Genomic DNA, 19,839 nt, shown 5'->3' on the forward strand with positions numbered 1-19,839 from the left:
GGGCCCCTGGGGGGGAATAAAAGGGTGGCGCCGCCCCCGCACCAGCGACACCGGCCGCGGCTCGCCTCCACGCGCCGGCTCGGAAGAGCGGGCTGTCGGCAGCGCAGCGGAGCGGCACGCCTCGTCATTCGAGCAGCACCAGCCCCCCTCTTCGACGTGACGGCCGCTCCCGGAGCCAGCCGGTGCGCGCCCGACCCACGCCCCCTCTCGCACCCCTCCGACCCCCCCTGCGCGGCGCACCTATCCGCTGTGCGCCGGCTCGAGCGCCTATCGCCAAATCGCGACGTTTGAGCGCAGCGCACGCGTCCCACACGTCACGCGCGCGCAGGAGAGCGTGCGGCACAGCTGTAGCGTGTACTCGCCGAGGGCATCGCGCCGAAAACCCCGCGCATTCCGCCCCAGCAGAGGCTGCAGCCTCTGCACAAGCTACACCACTGTAAGAATGGTGAGTACTTGGGGTTGAGGGGGCTTGCTTGCTCCCTAAGCCGGGAGCAAAAATGCAAGAATCTCTCTCGAGAACTCGATAACTCTCGGTCGTGCGTCCGATTGTCGGCACATGGCACCCGGACGGAGGGGCGGCAGAGACGCCGACGCGGCGGCAGAGGAGGGCTTGCGTGTCCTGCGCTCGGCGTTCGACGGCATCGATCTCGACGCCAACAGCTACGTCGACGTCGACGAGCTCCGGGTCTGCCTCATCCGCCAGGTGTGGCGCAGAGAACGATCCGCCCATCACTCACCACTCATGCACACGTGCACGCACGTCCCCCGGCAGCTCGGGAGGAGAGGCCGGCACCCACCGACGCTGGCCTGCGATCTCAGCTGCAGCGCAAGTCCCAGCCCCTCGCTCGCCTCTCCGACAGGGCCACTCTCCGGACGGCGCGCTGCTGGCTCAGGCGCGCGCCACGGCGCCCCCGCGACCACCACACCCTCCGGTGACGCCTCTGCTGCCTCCCTCAGTCCTTCAGCGCAATGGACGCCAACAAGGACGGCAAGATCTCCTTTTCGGAGTTTGTCGCCTACACCAGCAGGCAGGAGGAGCTGCTCCGCCGCATGTTCGACGAGATCGACACGAGCAGAACCGGCAAGGTGACGGCCGCGGAGCTTCGCGCGGCGCTGCACCGGATGAGTATCCGTGTCGACGACCGACGCCTCCGCAGGATGGTGCAGCAGATGGCGCACGGCGCCGGCTCGGGCGACGTGGATGCAGACCCAGAGGTAGATTTTCTCGCGTTCCGCCAGTTCTGCCTGCTGCTGCCCGCGCGCAATGTGCGCGCGCTCTTCGAATACTTTCACCACTCCTCTGCCATCGACGTTGGCGAGGGGTCCGCGATTCCGCCCGACGAGAAGGACGCCGTCTCAGAGCCAGTGTGGGTCTCTCTCGCGGCGGGCGCCATCGCCGGCGCCGTCTCGCGCACGGCGACGGCGCCGATCGACCGCATCAAGACGATGATGCAGATCGATGCGTCGAGGGGTGCACCGCTCGTGGCGCGCTCCATCCTCGCCTCGGACGGAGCGCTCGGCTTCTGGCGCGGCAACTTTGCGAATGTGCTAAAGATTGCGCCAGAGTCGGGCGTCAAGTTCCTCGCCTACGGACTGCTCAAGGCGCGCTTCTGCGAGGACGCCTCGTCGCCGACCACGCTGGAGCGCTTCGTCTCTGGCGGCATCGCGGGCGCCATCGCCCAAGCGGTCATCTACCCGCTGGAGACGGTCAAGACGCGCATGGCGCTCTCGACGGGCGGCTCCGAGTACAGCAGCGTGGCGAACACCGTGCGGAGAGTGCTGCAACACGAGGGCTGGAGAGGGCTGTTTGGTGGGCTCGGCGCCTCAATCGCCGGCATCATCCCCTACGCGGGTACGGACATGATGGTGTATCAGACGCTAAAGGACCAGTACGCCGACCGCAACCCGGGCGCCGACCCCGGCCCACTGGTCTTCCTGGGGTGCGGCGCCGTCTCGTCGGTCTGCGGCCAGGTGGCCGAACATTTTAATTCTCGGCCACGCGCATCTGTCTAGCCCGCTTGACTCCAACACCCTGGTTACTGCTTGTAGGTGGTTGCCTACCCGCTGCAGCTGATCCGCACCCGGCTGCAGGCACGCACCAGGGTGTCGGGCGGGCGGGGGGTCCGAGCGGTTTCTCACGCCTCGTCGACTGCCAGCAGGCGCAGGGCATGTCGGGCATGCCCCAGTACACCGGCGCCCTCGATTGCTTGCGCCAGACGGTCGCGGCGGGCGGTGTGCGCGCTTTGTACAGCGGGATAGGGCCCAACTTTAGCAAGGCGGCTCCGCCGGCGGGCCATCTCAACAGCTGTGGAGGCCGCCGAATCACACCCGCTGCTGTGAGCAGGCGATCCCTTCAGTGGCGATCTCGTACGCCACCTACGAGGAGGCGCGGAAGGCGCTGGTCGCGCGCTCGAGAGAATGAGCCGGCGGACTCGGCCGGCGCGAGCCGGTCGGCGAGGGCGCGGACCGGAGGGGTGTCGCGCCCGTCATCGGCGTTCAGTGGTGGGGTAGCTGGTAGAAGTTGTCCGATTGTGAGGCGTAGAGGGTGCGCAGCGTCCTAATCTAAAATCTGAGGATTCAGGATTCAGGCATCGCTTCAGTGAGGCCAAAGTGAGTTTATGGATGTGTGAGAATGGTACGGGACACGAGGAGGCACGCGGACCGACTCGTCGGTGACTCTGCTGCACGCCGTTTCAGATTTTCTCAGCGCGTGAGCGAGACGTGGAAGAGTGCCACCGTCGGGTAGGACGGGTCGGCCCGGAGTATCAGAGTAGCCGTCGTGGTCGCGGCGAGCAGCGCCGGCCACTCCGGCGCTGCGTCGGCAACGTGGGAGCATGTCCACCGCCACTTCGCGGTCGCAGCGCTGTTGTCGCCAGAAACGCCGCTACGTACCTTTTCGGGCAAACCATCGAGCTGTATGTCGATTCCGACTTGACGGCGGCATGAAGGCATCACGTCTCCATGCCGCCGTCAAGTTGGAGCCAGTCTGCGGCGACCACAGCGCTCAGAAAGGTACATAGCCAGCTTTTCAGAGTCACTGGGGGATTTTGGGGCGCTGCCACCCCCTAGCTTGAGCACTTGAGCACTGGATAGGGTCGAGAGAGAGAGAGAGAGAGAGAGAGAGAGAGAAAAACCGCCAATGGCCGTTATCCGTTAGTGCGGACGTCGCCGCGGCTCGCCTCTGCCGCGGCGGCTGCTGCGCGCACGCGGCGGCGCCGCTCTCTCGCGACGATCTATATCGTTCCGTTTGCCAAAATTTCTTTTTTCGGGTCAACCCGTCATGCGGCAGGTCGCTTGCTCTGGCTCGCTGCCACCGCGGTGGGTCACCAAGGACTTTTCAGCGTGCGGCATCATCACCCGAGCAAAAGCAACGAACGCGCGCCGCCGCCGCCCGCCTCGCCGCGCCGCGCCGCGCCACGCCGCGCCGCGCCTCGCCTTGCAGCAGCGCACACGCGCGCGCACGCGTCGCGCGCCCGCGCTCGCTCCGCGAGAGCGAAGCGACCTTCCTCGCGGGAATCGAACCTGGAGCCAAAAGCTCCCGGCTCGAACCCGGCGGACCGGCTCAACCACCGCTGCTGCGGTTCTTGCAAAGACAGCGCCTGATATAACGTGAAATAGTGCGAGCGCGGAGATACTCACCCTCCTGTCGCATCTGGTGAGCCGTACCATAGCGAGGACCAAACGTGTTGTGAAACCAAAGCACGGACCCATCGTTCAGCTGTAGAGGGGGGACGATTCTGCACTACCCATGAGTTGGTTGCCCTCCTGGTCCTGCGTCCTGGCAGTAGTCAGTCTCACCCCACCTTACCTCTGCCCCCCCCTCCCCCCATCCCTCTGCCTCCCATAGGGCAGGATAGCACTAGCATATGCGCCGAGTGCGCACACTGGGCCCACATAGATGTGACCCGCCCCACTCGAGTGCGGCGCCCGGATGCTAGTGCTTGAGAAGACACCACAAACGCGGCACGGCCCGTTTTGGATGTCTGCGGAGATTCTGTCTTAGCATACACAGTGAGTCATTCGGAGTCATTCGATGGCCAGAGTGCGATTGTGTGTGTGCGGGAGTTGGTTTGTCGGGAGGGAGGGGCAGGCTGCTCACCCACGTGCACCGGGCCAGTGCTTGCACTTTGAATGCCGTGGGGCTCCTGCCCGTGTCCGGGTGTGGAGATGCGAGGGTCGCCCCCCCTTGCCCCACCACTTTGTGTGTGTGGAGAAATTTACCGTACCTTACCTTACCTTACCTCTGCTCTGGCAACGTCTCTCGAGTCTCGTCTGCACCCGCCGAGAGCGATGTTCCGGGAAAAAGGTTTACGTCGATTGCAAAAATTGTCGCTGCGAGTTTCCTACACACACGACTGGACACCGGGCTCGCAGCCAGCTCGCAGCCGGCAGCGCCAGAGAGAGCCAAACTGCCAGAGCGGAATGCGACGTACGACGGGGCGTTGCCTCTCGTCTCTCACCACTGCTCGCCCACGCTCTCCTCCCCGCGCTTCCGGCCCCGACCGCCCGACTTCTTCTTAGCGAAACGCGCCGGGTCGAAGGGGCGCAGGTCGACGCAGGACGCCTCGCCTGTTCACAGCGGTCCCCTCTTCACAGCGGTCCCCGGTTCACAGCAGGTCGCAGCACACGGGGGGGGCTCGGCCGTCGAGGATGAGCTCTGACATCGCCTAATCTCGGACGATCTCGGTGAGCTCGGACAGTCTCGGTCCGTCTCGGGCCACCTCGAGCCCTCCTCGCCTTGCCCGAGACGGGCGCCCACAGAATGCCCCAGCAGTTGTGGCCCGCCGACATGTAGGCGTTGGTGAAGCCCCGCACTCGCCCCATGTACGGCAGCGCGTCGGGGGGGCACGGCCGCATGCACGCCTGCACGGTGTCTGGCGTCCCTCCCAGCCGCCTCGACATCGTCGAGAAGGAGTCCGTCGCCGCCTTGACGCGCGCAGGGTCGGCGTGCACCTGGCCCGGGGGGAGGGGGGTCCTTAATTACTCATTATTAATCCTTGAGCTGGGGGGTGTTTCCGAGCGTGATCTCGGGGAATCTCGGGGAATCTCGGGGAGTCTCGGGGAGTCTCGGGGAATCTCTGCACCTGGCCCGGTGGGTACTTCCCTGCGCGCAGCTCGTCGGCATCGACATACTCCGACCCGCCAATGCCGCACAAGTACACCTCGCCACTGTTGCGCGGGTACACCTCGAGGTGCGTGCCGAACCGGCTGTCTTCTCCGCAGAAGAGAGCGAAGGGCTCCACCTCGCGACTCGCGTCTTTGAATTAATTAATTCATTCATTCATTAGCTCACTAACTAATTCATTAGCTCCGCCTCGCGACTCGCGTCTTTGAAGACGATCGAGGTCGACTTGATGCCAGTCATCGGGACGGGGATGTCGAACCTGAGTGAGTTGTCCAACCACAATGGTCAAGGAACCAATCAGCCATGCCGGGCATCGGGGCAGGGACGTGTCGAACCAGTCTTGCGCGAGGGCGGCCCACGGGCCCATCGTGCAAGCAAACGCGCGGCACGCCACCCGCTCGCCTGAGGACATAGCACAAGACGAGATGTCACTGTTGGTTGCAGTCAATAGCGCAGCACGCGGACCGCTCGCCGTCAATCACGACTGCGGACACCGACATTGACGCGTCGCCGCCACTCTTCTCGATGCCCTCGACAGCGCCGATGCGGAGCGAGGCGCCCGCCGAAAGCGCAGCCTCGACGAGCTTGGTGCAGAGCTCGTGCGGCGCCACCTGCGCCCCGCCGTCTCGGTCCATCCAGCGCGAGTCGGCGATCTCGCCGTCGAGCCACGGGCAGATGTCGGTCGTCCTATCCACCACCAACTCCTCCTCATCAAGTCAGGATGGGACCAGCCGCGGGTGCCCGACGTCGGCCGTCCTCTTTGAGCGAACGCCAGGCGTCACCGACAGGACGGGGATCTTGCGGTACGAAGTGATGCCTTCAATCGACACTGAACTATTAATTGCTAGTCAAAGGGCGGGGATCGGTAGGATTGGACACCGAGAGATTCGGCGAGCTCCTGGTGCAGCGCAAAGGAGGTGGTGTGCAGCTGCTCGGTCGGGCCGCTGCCCCAATCGCGCGCGAGGAAGCCGCCGCCCTTGCCGCTGGCAGCGGCGGCGACTGAGTGCCTGTCGACCAGCAGAGGCTTCTCGCCGCGCTGTGTGAGGTAGTAAGCAAGCGCGGCACCGTGCAGCCCGGCGCCCGCGATCACGATCGGAAGGTCGTCGTCTGCGGTCAGTGCGGACATGACGACGTGGAGCGGCCGAAGCGACTGGCGCGGCACAGGCGTGCGAGGCAGCAGCGAGAGCGCGACGACCTGGGAGGGCGACACCGGCGTCAGATGCGGCCGCCGTGGACGCTGGTGACTAGCCGACTAGACGACCCGATGGCCTGCAGGAGCATCGAGAACACCGAGAAAAAGAATTTTGCGTGTAAGAATTTCACCGTAAAAGCCTTTCGCACACGCACGATTCACAGCCTTGTTATGAGAAGAAAATACGTCCTATGGCGCTATGCGCTGGTCTGTGAGAGGTTGAGGTGCTTCACACGACAGACAAGGCGCAGGCGACGGACGGCTTCCTTAGAAGCCGTCGCCCTCGCCATAAAGGAAGTCGTCCTCAGGCAGATGATCGAATCCGCCAACACCGTAGTGAAAGAAATCTGCGCGCAAACTTCCTGAATTCGTTTGCTCGGAAATCACGCGCCGAAATTGACGCTCGTTTGCTCGGGGGGGGGGGGGGGGGGGGTGAATGGCATTCGCGAGAGAGCGGTCCGCCATGAAGCGTCGCAGTCCGCATCGGCGTCGCCAGCAAGGGGAAGCTGAAGGGCCGGGGCGCGTGCACAGTTGCAGCAGCAGTCAAGCTCGGCGTACCGACTGGCAGCAGCCTGTTCGACAGGCGCACTCGGGAGGTGCTGGAGCAGGAGGTGGAGGCGGAGGTGGAGGCACCAGGTAAGGAAGGCGGACGCGTCAAGGTGGAGATGGGCGCAGGGGATATACGAGCGATGTCGAGGAAGTGGCGCCTCCGCCCCCTCCGCCTCGCACCGCCTTGGCGGCCCGTGACGGAGAACAAGAGGTACAAGCTACGGCGTCGACGGGCGGGCTGCTAAACTTGCCGCACGCACGCGCGCTCTGTCCCTCGGCGCCGTTCAGGGCACCGCAGGGTGCCTTTGCCAAACGGCCGCTCCATGGCAACGCCGCGGCGTGCCCCTGCTGCTACTGCTACATCTGCGACGCGCCAGCCAGAGAGTGCACGCAGTGGCAGAGCGACTACCGAAAGGCCCCCAGCCACTGCAACGCGCACGATAGGCTCACGAAATGGCGGAAGCTGCGGGATGGCGCGAAAAAAGGAAGCGGCAGTGCGCGGTGGTGGTATGAAACCCTCGCGACTCCACGTCTAGACGACTGGAGCCCCATGGCATTTGACGTGCAAGGCCCAGTGCGCGTGGGCCGTGGGTGAGCGGTTTGCATTTGCTTATGGCAAGACGATGAATTCTTTTTCTGTGCACGAAGCTAAGCTTAAGTGCCTCGCCGCCCTCGCTGGAGTCGCTTGGCCCTCCCGTAGTGTACCTGTGTTAAGTGCGAGTGTGCGCCAGCCAGACTGCGGGTCCAAAGTACCCCGGCGCTCGCGCGCGCCACCGCCCCGGGCAAGGGGGGGGGGGGGGGGGCGCACCATGGTCTCGAGGCGACGTTCCGGATTTCGTAAAATTTTCAGTAAGAAAGAAAGAAAGAAAACAGACAACCCAAGGGAGGGATGGGAGAACGGCACGCCGCCACCACACAGGGATTTTAAGGAGAGGCACAGGGGTGTGGTGCGCTAGCCGTCGCCCACCCTTGGGCGTCCGCCTCTTCCTATCTCACTTCGCAGTCTCTCTCCGATTCTCGCTGCAACCTTCGTGCCCAGTAAGAAAGAAAGAAAGAAAACGGACAACCCAATTGAGGGAGTTGTGCGAGGCAGCCGGATCCAAATTCTTTTTCTTCGTGCGGGGACAGCGGCATTGTGCACGGTGCAAAGTGCATTGCCGTTCTTAACGGAGTCGCTTAGGCGGCTCCGGTGGTGTGCCGGTGATAGTACTAGCACGCGCCAGTTCGCACCTGTGTCGAGCCTGTGTGCTGTGAGAGAGAGTTCTACTTTTAAATTCTTTTTCTTGCCAGGGCGCGGCGGCGCTAGCGCGCTGCAGCCGCGCCGCAGGACCTCTCGAGCACCGTTGGCGTACGAGCTTCCCTGCGCAATGGAGCAGCGGCGCCGGTCGATGCACCAGGAGCCGCTGCACGACGTCGGCCCTTTCCTCCCACAGCCAATCTCGTGGGCTGACATCGGCCTCGCCACCCACTCCATCCACTCGCGCAACGGCGGGCACTACACGGTCGACCTGGCATGCAAGACACTGGCCGGGCTGGTCGTCCACCACTTCCCGGACGAGGACGGGCTCGACGGCCGCCTCTCGCCGCGCTCCAAGGTCACTCTCAACGACGAAGCCAAGGAGGCTGCCGGCATCCCCGCCAACGCTGCGACCTTCGCCTTCGCCTACCCGCTCGTCGGCGCGTCGGACCTGTCTCTCCGCAGTGACCCGGCGGAGGAGGTGGGAGCCGGCGGAGGCCGCGACACCGCCACCCTCTTCCTCTCCTTCCTGTCCTTCGGAGGGTTCGTGTACTGGGACGAGCGGCACCGCGTCTGCGGAGTCAACGCGCTGGAGGAGGGGAGTGGCCTCTACTTTGACGGGCCTCGGCAGCTGCCCTCGCCGCAGCTGCGCGGGCTCCTCTACGACTCGAGCCGCGTCTCGCGCGTCCGGCGCCCGCGCTCCTCGACCCGCCAACCCACTCCTCTCGCAAGTGTCTGAGCAGCCCCTTGCCACTCCGCAGGCTGCAGCCGCTCATCGACATCGGCGTCACCGGCTTCTGCTGGCTCGCTCCGTCGGAGCAGATCCCCGGCCTGCCTGGCGTGGAGAACTACTGGCCGGACGGCGGCTTCGTCTACTTTTACGACGACGAGGCCGAGCCGCCCCTCAGCAGCTTGGCGTTTGTTCGGGGTGTTTCTTCTTCTTGACGAGTCGCTCGCTACTGCCACTAGGTCAAGCCGCCAAAGCGGGCGGATGGCAGCAGCGAGGCGGAGCTGCTCGACGAGGTCCGCTGATGAAAAGGTAACAGTGAATGGTTAGTCATCCATTCTTAGGCGGAGCTGCTCGACGACGTGCTCTTCAAGGTCGCCCCTCCGCCCTCGTCTAATAGTGGACTGAACTACTAATAAGTGATCAATATTGCTCTTCAAGGTCGTCGATCCGCCCTCGTCCGATCATCTAGGACTTAATTATAATTGTCAATGATCAGAGGACGTGCTCTTGAAGGTCGTCGCTCCGCCCTCGTCCGAGGACGCCACGCCGCTCTCGCGCCGCTCCTTGCACGAGCCACCCCGCCGCACGCGCACCTTCACGCAGGACGCCTACCAGCTGCAGCGCTCCGTCGCCAGCTCGCGGTCCGGGAGAGGCAGCGTCGAGGAGGTGGTGCAGGAGGCGCGGAGGCGGCTGCTGCAGCTGCTGCAGCGGCAGAAGCTGCCGGACGCGCTTCGCAAGGCCGAGGCTCGCTCGCTGCTGCTGCGGGCGCTGCACCGCACGCTGCAGGCCATGAATGAATTTAGTTTATTAATTAATTAATTAAGTAATGAGCGCTGCACCGCACGCTGCAGGCCAGCAGCGCGTTGAGTAAGTAGATGACTAGTTGGTGATTGATCAGCACCGCCGGCCGCAGGTCAAGGTGCGAGGCCACATGCCGCCGGGCGAGCTGTCGCACTGGTACATGATGCGGCCGGAGACCAGGGTGGAGGAGGATGGGTCGGTGTGGCAAAAGATCGCCGTCGACGAGCAAGGCGTCGGAGAGAGGCTGCCGGCTCGAGCTTGTGGTGCGGATGCCGCCCGCAAGCGCATCGGAAGCGCTTCTGCAAACCCCGCATCCATAGGCTGCCGCTGGAGCTCATGCACGCGCGGCCGGCGAAGCACGGCAGCCTCGGCCCCTCCTCTTCACACCTCTGGCTGTGGGCAGCGTCTCTTTACGCCTCGAGCTGCGAGCCAGGCATCATCGAGACCTTCTCGGCGAGCAGCAGCGACAAGCCCGTCGGCAGAGACGCGCACAAGTGGAGGCGGCTGCGCGAGTGCGATTTGGGCGTCGGCAGCGCGACGGACCAGTCTGAGGCGCCGGTGCTCAGCATCGCCGACTCCTCCCACCGCAGCTCTTCACAGCAGGAGTGCCTGCTCACAGGCGTCGGTGCTCAACATCGCTGACTCGCGCGGCCAGTACGCACACGGCTGGTACCTGGTCCCTCCAGAAGAGTCGCTCGAGACGGAGGAGCCCCTCCCCGTCCCTTCCGCCTCTCGCGGCCAGCCCATGCTGCTCGTGCTGCCGTACTCGTTCCTCGACTCGTCCTCCTTCTCGTTCGGCGGCGCATCCTCAGACTTGCACGAGCTCGGCATCGGGGTGCGCTACACTTCCGCCCCTCCCACGCCCTCTCCCACCAGTCACCAAGGCGATCGCCCTCCGCCCTTCCCGCGCCCTCTCCCACCAGAGACACGGCACGGCACGGCCCACTCTCGATGGACAGCTCCGAGACACTCCCAACACACTTCCTTCACACCTCCTAGACACTTCCTTCACACTTCCTAGACACTTCCTAGCCGCCCGCGCAGGTCGAGCTCTTCTTCGGCCAGCTCTCCTCGCTCGCGCTTTGCTTCTTCTGCATGGGCTTCGTCTCGATGACGGCGATGCCCAAGATCATGCACATGCACTACCACAGACACTTCCTAGACACTTCCTAGACACTTCCTAGGCGATGCTCAAGATCATGCACATGCACTACCAGACACTTCCTAGACACTTCCTAGACACTTCCTAGGCGATGCTCAAGAACATGTACATGCACTACCAGACCCAGCTACAGGCGGGCGCGCTCGAGGACGGGATGGGCGGCCACTGGCTCGAGCTCTTCCTGGTCGGCTCCACCCTCGGCGCCCAGTCAGGCAAGGACGCCAACTTGTCCGTCTTCAACGGTGGCATGACTTCGCTCGCCGGCACCGTCATCTTCACCGCGTACCTGCTCTGGCTCGCGTCCAACAACGCGAGGCGCGCAAAGGCGACGCAGGAGTCGACCATCTCCGCTGCAGACTACGCCGTCGCCGTGTCGGGCCTCTCCTCCCTCCCCCCCGAGGCGGTGCGCAGCGAGGAGGACGTCGCAGACTTCTTCGCGACAGAGGTTGTACGGTCGTGGGACCGGCGGAGGCAGCGCTCTCGCCGCAAGCTCTCATTAACTAGCCCGCGCCTCACCGAGGCTAGTGATTCTTTAGGCAGCGCTGCCGCCGAACGCGTTCATTCATTAGTTCGTGCCTCACCGAGAGGAAGAACTACGTAGGCAGCGCTGCCGCCGAACGCGTTCATTCATTAGTTCGTGCCTCACCGAGAGGAAGAACTACGTAGGCAGCGCTCCCGCCGCAAGCTCTCGCACACGGAGCTCTCGCTCGACCTAGTCGGCGACCCTTCCTAGACACTTCCTAGGCACTTCCTAGACACTTCCTAGACACTTCCTAGACACTTCCTAGGCGACCCGCCCGGAGACACGTACCGCCGCGCGCCGCTCCACCAGAGGGAGCTCGAGGCGGCCTCCTCCGTCGCCAGCCACTTCCAGGCGCGCGTCGAGGCGCAAGGCAAGGCCTACGCCGTCGCGTCACCAATGCGCTCTGCCGGCTCGGCTGCCGCCGCCTTCCCCCCTCCCTCCTCCTCCACCGCCGCTTTCGCACGCGCGACCACGGATCCTGCGACGGGCGCGCTCGGCCGCTGCACCCCCGCCGCCTTGCGCGCCACCGCCGCTCTCCTCGACGAGGCGCCCGTGCCGCTGGAGACGAGCGCCTTGGTCGTGCACTCGGTCTGCGCGCCGGCATGGGTGACCAAGTCGGTGATGAGGCCATCGTCCAGTGACCAAAGGCCTTCCCCGAGTGGCTAGGTCTGCGCGGGCTGGGGCTCCTTCGAGCGCGAGATCGAGGAGAAGGAGCGGCAGGATGCTCGCGATCTCGAGCGCAAGGAGGCGCAGCTGACCGCTCTCGCCCGCGGCAGCCTCCGTGGCGCCAACAGCGAGTGGCCAGCAGAGCAGCCTCCTGCCGAGACTGCCGGGAGGCCCCCAAAGCGCGGCTCGGTCACCGGCGGCACCGCCGCACTCGCCGCCCAGCTGCGCTCCGTGGCGAGCAAGCTGCCAGGAGGCGGCGGGCGGCTGGCCCGCGCCATCGCACCCCAACACGGTGGCGGCAGCGCCGAGCCCGTCGGCTCGGACGAGCCGGTCGCTGCGACTCACTGAATCCGCCGCTGATAGGAGGCGGCTACGCCGAGCTCGTCGACTTGGACGGCGCCGCGGAGACGGCCGCCGGGGGGCGAGCAGACATGGCTGCCGCCGAGCCGCGTCCGCCGAGCGCGCCGGCTCCGCCGACTTCATCGCCAAGGAGAGTGCGTGCGAACCGGTTCGCCGACGGAGCGAGGGCGGCCCGGGCTTCAGTCAACGGGCAATTCGAAAAGAATTGATTGAGTAGGCTTGCCGAGGTGGCAAGGGCAGCTCGGGCAGCCGACGCCGCCGCCGCGTCGCCGTCGCGCCAGAGGCTTGGTGACGTGGTGCGAGGGGCGAGCGAGCGAGCGGCGGCTGGCGGCGGAGGAGGCGGCGGCGGCGAGGGCGGCGGAGGCGGCGAGGGCGGCGGAGGCGGCGGCGGCGGAAGCGGCTGCGGTGCAGGGGGGGGAGGCGGAGGAGAAGGAAGTGGAGGAGGGGGGTTTCTGCCGGTGGACGCGTCCGCGGAGCAGGCGAGAGCGTCACGTGGCTGCGGGTGGCTGCGGGATCGGCTGCGCGGCTTCCGCGCCTCGGATGCGTCTGCCGCCGGCGGAGCGGCGGGCGGGCGGGGAGGGGAGGGCGGGCAGGGAGGGGAGTGCAGCGGCGCGCGCGGCTGCGGTAGCGGCGCCAGCGGATGGTCGAGTGTGGCGGCTCGAGGCGCGGGCGGCGGCGTGGCCTCGTCGGTGGCGGTGGGGGACCGGTGCTTCGTCACCTTTCGGTACGCGGGAGACGCGGAGCAGTCGCGCTCTGCGTGGCGGCCGTGGGAGCGGCTTGGCTCCTGGGTGTGCGCGCTGCTCTTCCTCGGCCCCTTCACGCTGGCGGGGGTCTGCTTCGGCCCCTCCTCCCGCCTCCTCGCGGGCTTCTTTCCGGGCCTCTCCCCCTCCCACCTCGCCAACCTGGGAGGCGTGATCTGCGGCACCGCGGGCCCGCTCTCTGCTGGCCGCAAGGACTCGGCGCCTGTGAACGGCGTCTCCTCACCTTGCCAGCTGTGAGCAGGCTTGCTCTTTGGCGGCTGCGACCCGCTCGGCTTGGGCTACCGCCTCCGGCGGCTTCGGATGCTCGACCACCCCGAGGCCGCCATCTGCACGCTGCTCGCCGGCGCTCTCGGCGGCGCCTTCGGCCTTGTCTTTGGGGCCGTCGCCGCGCGCGCCTTGGGCATGGGCTCCCGCCGCGCCGCCGCGTACTCTGGCGGGCTGCTCGGCGCCGCGGGCGGCGCTGCGCTGGGCGCGACCTACGCAAAGCTCGCCGGGTACCCTCTCCGCCCCCCTGGCTGCTGCGGCAGGGACGGGGAGAGGGTTGCTAGGTTCGCTGGCTACTTACGCGTGCACCGCGCTCCGGAGCCGACCGACCTGATCTGGAAGAACCTCCCGTACGAGGTCCTCCAACTAGTGATTCATACTGAGCAGATCTGGACGAACCTCCCGTTAATTGGCGCGAATAGTGCGCTTTCTTGCACCATCTGCAGCCCCAGCCCTAACCCTGACACCAAACCCTGACCCTCGCCCAACGGCCGTCCCAGGGCTCGACCTGTCGGCGCTGGGTGATGCCGCTTGTCAACTGGGCAGTCATCGTCATCTCGATCATGCTCACCCTCAACATCGTCCTCACCATGACCGAGATCAAGATGCAGCCCGCCGGCAGCCCAGCCGAGAGTCTTTCACTTGCCGACGCCTCACCGCGATGAATCACGTATCAGGCAGCTCGCCGGCAACCGAGAGACGGCGGCGTCGCTGCACGCCGACGGCGACGACACCGTGGACGCGCTTCTGCACCCGCTGGTGGATTGGGTCTCCGCGCAGCTCACCGGCATCCCGGGCATCGACACGGAAAAGAGCCTCGTCGTCCTCATCTCGGGCCGCGGCGGCGGCGGGCGGGGGCGGCGGGAGTGTGAACGGCGTCTCGCCACCCCTCCCGCTCTGAACAGGCACCATCGTCGGCCTCAACGTCGGCGCTCGCGTCGGGCTCGGCTTCCTCGTCGAGCTCGAGAAGCCGGGCTCGTGGAGCGCGATGGAGCTCAAGACGATGGTCACCTCGGCGAGCGTCTACATCTTCAACTACGTGCTGCTCATGCTGCGCGTCCACTCGCCGCTGCCCGACGGGGAGGGGTACACCGCGCTGCTCCTCAACTCGACGAAGCACGCCCTCTCCGCAGGTGTCGTGTCGGAGCGGAAGGGAGTGACAGCGAATGGCGCACTCGTGAGCCATCGGCCGCTCCTTCACTGCAGGCGACGAGTCGGTGGAAGGGGCGGTGCGGCTGTGCGCGGCGATGCTGCATGACGAGCTGAGTGAGGAGCCGGCCTCGCTGAGCGAGCCGTTCCAGCACGTCGCTCAGTGCGCCTCCGCCGCCTTCGGCGCCGCCCAGGCCACCTTCCGACAGGTGACTGGCGAGCTGGTCACCCGCCTCTACGGCTTCGACTGGTACGGCGAGTCGGGGGTGGTGACGCAGATGGTTGTGATCGCAATCACGGACATCGTGCTGCTCGTCCTCTTCTCGGAGGTGCTCACGCTGTGCAGGGTCGTTGCTATGCGGGCCCTCGCCCGCTTCAAGCGCGCGCAGCGGAGCATCAACGCCCTCTACGAGCCGCCGGCGTGGTAGTTAATGAATCAACGGTAATCAATGAAGAAGTAACTGAGTAGGCCCTCTACGAGCCGCCGGTGTGGCGCTTCGCCGACCGGTACGCGCGCGCGCTCGAGACGGCGGCGGCGGTGCTCGTCTGATCGAGGATTGGCTGAGTCACAGGTACGCACACATGCTCAAGATGGCGGCGGTGGTGCTCGTCTTTGCGCCCGCGGTGCCCCATCCCTTGCTCCATCTCGGGAAACTCCGGCAAGTCTCGCGAGATCTGGGGCGATCTCCCCCAGGCCCCGATCCTCTACTTCATCGGCGGCACCTCGCTGCTCCTCTCCGCCGCCGTGCAAAAGTTCATGCTCATCAAGGTGCAGTCATGAGAAGGACAGTGCGGTATCAGAGTAACCATGCAACAGTCCCTGCTCCCGAGCACCTTTCAGGTGTACGCGCGGCCCAGTGCCCTCGACGACGATTTGGCCAAGCGGTCTCGCGTCTTCCTGCAGGCCCTCCTCTCCCCTGCACGGCTTGCTGTGCCTAACACCTTAGACCGTTCTCTTCTGAGTCACAGGCCCTCCTCTTCCTGCACGTGACGATGGCACCAATCTTTTACGCTGAGCGCAACCACGCCGTCGAGCGCGCGAAGGCGTACGCTGCGTGCTCTCAGCGGGCTAGCGGCGAGGAGCGAGGCTTGATCGACGGCCTGTTCGGAGGCGGGGCGGCGGACTGCGAGGCGGCGGCCGCCGCCGCGGCGAGCGACGACCTCGGGGAGATGACCCCTTTCTTCTACGCGTTTGGCGTGCTGCTTTGCTACCTCGTCTTCGGCCGGCTGCTGCAGGCGCTCTTCTTCTCGCGGGACGAGGAGTCGGAGGAGTCTGGCGCGGGGGGGCGCCGCTTCCAAGAGGCGCCCGGCCCGGCGGTCGGCTCGGGGGCTGTGACTGGGCGCCTCTTCACGCCTCCCGCTGTGAACAGGCGCTCGACCTCAACTCGGTGGACGAGTACGTCTGCCCGGCCGTCGGGCAGCGCAAGGGAGGCATCGAGACGGGAGCCCTCCCCTCGTGGGGAGGCGGCGCTTGCTGCTCACTGCTACTCATCGTCCACTAGGCGTCGACACGGAGCCCACCCTTCGCTCGCCCCGCGCGAGGACGCTGCAGAGAAGGCCCTCCCTCACCCGCGCCGGCACTGCGCGCCGGCTGTCGGCCGCCGCCGCCCTCTCCCCCCGTGGGGAGAGCACTCGCATCTTGCTGCCGCAGTGACGGCGGCCCCAACCCCCTGCCAAGTCTTACGGTTCCCTCGTTCAATATCGTGCGTCCGATGGTCGCGCGTCCGGTTGTACCGCCAGCAGCTTGCGGTTGCCACGTCAGTCGTCACAGCCGCACTGTGTACTCAGTACTGTTTCTTCTTGGGCGTATTCGCACAGGAGCAGCAGCAGGTCCTCCAGCGAGAGCACGCGACCGACGTGCGTGCGTACGTAAAGCCGATTGTGACAAGTTAAAGCCGTAGAGCCGTATGTCGGTTCTGTCACGATTCTGTCCCAGGTGTGCAACCACCCTGTATGCCACCACCAGACACATGACCAGGCACGCCCCTTTTTGGTCAGCAGCCCGGCGCCAACATCACCATCGGTTGCTTGCGGCGCTTGCGGTACATTGCTCGTGGGCACGGAGATGGCAAGGCAGGACGGGTCACCCCCGTGCGTGTGCCTCCGTTTTCGATTGGCCCCCGTTGCCTGTTAGGAGCGATCCCACCTGAAACGTGACCTGCAGGCCCTTAGGCTTAGCCTCCGTCCGAGGGCTCGAGCGCCGCCTTCACTCCCTGCTGGATCCGGTTTCCTTTGCTTTGTAATCCCTTCGAGCTTCGTGGTCCTTCCTGTCTTCATTCATCCCCCCCTTTTGTCCCAACCAACCAAGCGCACGCACGCCCCACGCGCGGCCGGCCGGCAAAGAAGAGTGAGTAAGCTGAGGCGGAGAGGCTCCTCGACTACAGCTTCGCCGGCGCGCTCCCTGCGCCGGCAACCTCTCAAGAACGAGACCTAACAAATATCGCATCGTTATCTCGGCCAGCGACATGGCAGTGAAGTGCGGCGGACCATTTGCCTGGTCAAAAATCAAGAAGGGGCCGGTCACGACGCCGTGCGCCGCTGCAAAGTCCAAGCACGCCTGCCACCCCCTCCCGCCGCCACGCCTCGCGACCGACTGGCCCCCTGGCTAAGGTTCCCCCCCCCCCCTTTCCCCCCCTCCCTCCCCCCCTCAAGGCACCGCTACGTGACCGTCACTCTCCAAGGCGCGAAGAAAACTCTCGCATTTGGCGAAATAGAGGTAAGGTAAGGTAAGGTGAGGTACATTTCTCCCCACACCCACACAAAGTGGTGGGGCAAGGGGGGCAACCCTCGCAAGCTACGCACACGCACCCTGACAGGCAGGGGGGGGGAGCCCCACCGGGCATTCAAAGTGCAAGGGCCACAAGGCCTAGGTAAGGTAAGGTAAGGTAAACTTCTCCACACACACGAGGTGGTGGGGCAAGGGGGGCGACCCTCGCGTCTCTCCACGTCTCTAGATGACAGGAGCCCCACGGCATTAAAAGTGCAAGGCCCAGTGCGCGCGTGGGTGTAGGGTGAGCGTGGTGTGTGTGTGTTGGGGGGGGGGGGGGGTCACGTGTCGTCACTGCATACTCTGCCGGTTCCTCCCGTCGCCTCTTCTTACTTTGTTCGAATGTTTTTCAATCCACCCTTCACGAAGCTCTCCCATGTCGCTAGCGTTCTTCGCGAATGTCTCGAAATGGCCAGCAGGCGCTGTCTGCTCGCGGAAGTCGCGGTCTGTGCGGGCCGCTCGTCCTCCTCGCCCTCGTGTCGCCCTCCTGTCCCTCCCCTCCACCACGGCCTTCTCGGTACTCTCTCTCCATTTGCTTCGCCCTGCCTTTTCGTATCACGCCGTTCGGGCCCCCGCCGGACGTAATCGTAAAGCCGATTGTGACAAGTTAGAGCCGTATGTCGGTTGGCGGTTTTGGAACGAGCTCGCTGCGACAGGAGCTGCACGAGCTCTAGCTCGAACAGTGTCCGTTTGCGTTTCAAGCACTACCATTGTACGTGCGTCGCACACTCCGTATCGTACCACCGAAATATGCGGGCACTAAACACATTAAACAACAAACTTGAGAAGGCCCCCGCAGCTGCGCAGCCTCAATCAACATCCTTTCCCGCGCGCGATCGGTCACTCTAGAAGTGCGCGTTCGAGCCCCACCTCTTGTAGTAGGCCGAGCCCATCTTGGCCAGCGCGGCATTGTAGCAGGGCAGCTTGGTGCCCGCCCCGTATCCCGTGTGCGCCGTCCGCAAGTAAGACAGGGCGTGCGGCGTGCCCGCAAAGTGCATGCCCTTGGACAGCCGTCGCGACGTGACGTTGTAGAGCTTTTTGAAAGCGGCCTTGAGGTTGGTGGGCCCGGTGAGAGAGGTCACCTAAAGGAGTGGGCACGGTGAGGTAGTTTCTCCAAACACACAAGGTGTTGGGGCAATTAGGGGCAACCCTCGGCTCACCTTCCCTCGCCGGTGCGACTGCGAGATCACGTTGTGAAGTATGTCGTCTCGAGCCTGCCGGAGGAGCGGGTGGCCGCGACCCCCGCTCATCACCGTCATGCTGAAGTCTCCAAACCCAGTGTCGAAGAGATACAAGTGGGATGGGTGGTCGTCGGTCACCGGCGAGGGCAACCGTACGGCCGGGAGGTCAGGATCTATCCACGTCCCGCCTGTCTCGAGCAGATACTCGAGGCGGAAGAAGTCCGCCGCCGCGGCTCCGATGGTCAGATTCCTGTACGCGTCGCCAGACATGGTGTGGGCGTCGATCCATGCGCGAGCCTGATCGTCGTCAAAGTACGTCAGCTCCGCGGCAGGCTCCTGCATCCGGGCCCGGGCGGGGGGGCCCCGACCAGTTGTTGAGGTTCTGCGCAACGCACGCTGGCAGCGCATCCCAGTTCGGCTTGTGCGACGACACCAGACGCAGGGGGCGGAGCGACGTCGTCGGAAGTAGCCGACTCGCCTGCAGTGGATTGGAGCCTTGCGACGGGTCGGCGCTGCTGCTGGAGCCGCAGTGGCGCGCAAGGTGGCGCCACTGCGCTGTCGCGTTTGCGCCGGGCGCGGCCTGGCGCGCTCCGCACTCTGCCATGCGCGGGAAACACGAGCGCAGCGCATCCTCAAGAAAGTGGGCCGCCGCTGCCGCGCCGCCCGCCGCCTCAAAGATGAGGTGCGAGCGCGCCGCAGCGAGCGCCCTTTGCCTGCGCAGCACTTCGTCGCGGGGCATTGCGCGGAGCTTCGGCACCAGCCCGTGCGGCGATCTGAGATAGGCGTGATCGTCCACAGCGACGGCAAAGGCGCGGTAGTCGATGCGCGAAGAGAAGGCAAGCACTCCGGTGTCCCAGATGTGGCTCCCGAGCAGGACGGGAAGGCATCCCGCGCCGATCGCCGAGTAGATGCGCGAGGAGATGAAGGTGTCTCCCGCGGGGACCAGGCAGAAGACCGACCGTGCCAACGCGTTGCCTGCGCGCTGGCTCATCATGACGGCCTGAGAGGTCCCTCCCTCCCAAGGGCTCGAATGCGCGGCCCATACGCCACGCGCGTGCGCCGCGTAGGATGCATTCGTCGCCGCCTCGAGCTTGGCCAGTGTGCGTGCAAGGCACGACGCGTTATGGATGCTGCGTGTTCCGGGGTGCAAGCTCGGCATGATCTCGACGTCGTCCGCGAACAGAGAGGAGAGGAGCACATCGCCAACGGCGCAGCGGACCCGCGCCCCTGAGCAGCACACGTCGAGGGATCCGGAGAAGGAGACGAGCAGCGGTCGAGGAGCGTTCGGCTCGGACTCGTGAGCCTGCAAAGCATGCGGGTTCACGCCGTAGGGCACTGTCGTCCGGCAACCGCCGCCCGCCCGAGCCTTGTA

General features: G+C 65.5%; 5 protein-coding genes across 5 annotated transcripts; 3 read left to right on the forward strand and 2 right to left on the reverse strand.

The window, feature by feature from the left end:
* Positions 1 to 556: 556 nt before the first annotated feature.
* On the forward strand, positions 557 to 2,422 carry EMIHUDRAFT_96227 (mitochondrial solute carrier protein; the record flags this gene model as incomplete). Its single annotated transcript, XM_005766869.1, has 5 exons — positions 557 to 703; positions 958 to 1,971; positions 2,050 to 2,121; positions 2,160 to 2,234; positions 2,345 to 2,422. The coding sequence occupies 5 exons, from the start codon at positions 557 to 559 to the stop codon at positions 2,420 to 2,422; spliced, it is 1,386 nt and encodes a 461-aa protein (XP_005766926.1).
* A 1,873-nt stretch (positions 2,423 to 4,295) lies between these two features.
* EMIHUDRAFT_461482 (hypothetical protein) lies at positions 4,296 to 6,251 on the reverse strand (the record flags this gene model as incomplete). The annotated part of the gene is made up of 9 exons (XM_005766870.1): positions 4,296 to 4,569; positions 4,643 to 4,667; positions 4,738 to 4,953; positions 5,085 to 5,243; positions 5,315 to 5,384; positions 5,461 to 5,520; positions 5,591 to 5,812; positions 5,882 to 5,942; positions 6,005 to 6,251. The coding sequence occupies 9 exons, from the start codon at positions 6,249 to 6,251 to the stop codon at positions 4,457 to 4,459; spliced, it is 1,173 nt and encodes a 390-aa protein (XP_005766927.1). The 3' UTR covers positions 4,296 to 4,456.
* A 1,982-nt stretch (positions 6,252 to 8,233) lies between these two features.
* On the forward strand, positions 8,234 to 9,704 carry EMIHUDRAFT_448093 (hypothetical protein; the record flags this gene model as incomplete). Its single annotated transcript, XM_005766871.1, has 6 exons — positions 8,234 to 8,788; positions 8,872 to 9,024; positions 9,073 to 9,126; positions 9,175 to 9,204; positions 9,347 to 9,635; positions 9,685 to 9,704. The coding sequence occupies 6 exons, from the start codon at positions 8,234 to 8,236 to the stop codon at positions 9,702 to 9,704; spliced, it is 1,101 nt and encodes a 366-aa protein (XP_005766928.1).
* Positions 9,705 to 12,732: 3,028 nt separating this feature from the next.
* EMIHUDRAFT_448095 (hypothetical protein) lies at positions 12,733 to 17,128 on the forward strand (the record flags this gene model as incomplete). The annotated part of the gene is made up of 17 exons (XM_005766872.1): positions 12,733 to 13,275; positions 13,348 to 13,727; positions 13,871 to 13,977; positions 14,048 to 14,205; positions 14,276 to 14,503; positions 14,577 to 14,920; positions 14,989 to 15,026; positions 15,092 to 15,143; positions 15,214 to 15,288; positions 15,361 to 15,423; positions 15,489 to 15,548; positions 15,756 to 15,836; positions 15,890 to 15,975; positions 16,171 to 16,246; positions 16,338 to 16,407; positions 16,498 to 16,601; positions 16,904 to 17,128. Exons 2-17 carry the CDS (start codon positions 13,407 to 13,409, stop codon positions 17,126 to 17,128), a joined length of 2,088 nt encoding a protein of 695 aa, XP_005766929.1. The 5' UTR covers positions 12,733 to 13,275; positions 13,348 to 13,406.
* An 853-nt stretch (positions 17,129 to 17,981) lies between these two features.
* On the reverse strand, positions 17,982 to 18,812 carry EMIHUDRAFT_420450 (hypothetical protein; the record flags this gene model as incomplete). Its single annotated transcript, XM_005766873.1, has 2 exons — positions 17,982 to 18,368; positions 18,447 to 18,812. 2 exons carry the CDS (start codon positions 18,807 to 18,809, stop codon positions 18,132 to 18,134), a joined length of 600 nt encoding a protein of 199 aa, XP_005766930.1. The 3' UTR covers positions 17,982 to 18,131.
* Between the last annotated feature and the right edge of the window lie 1,027 nt (positions 18,813 to 19,839).

The sequence above is a fragment of the Emiliania huxleyi genome (assembly GCF_000372725.1).
Source record: "Emiliania huxleyi CCMP1516 unplaced genomic scaffold EMIHUscaffold_5, whole genome shotgun sequence".
In the NCBI taxonomy this organism is placed as follows: Eukaryota; Haptophyta; order Isochrysidales; family Noelaerhabdaceae; genus Emiliania; species Emiliania huxleyi.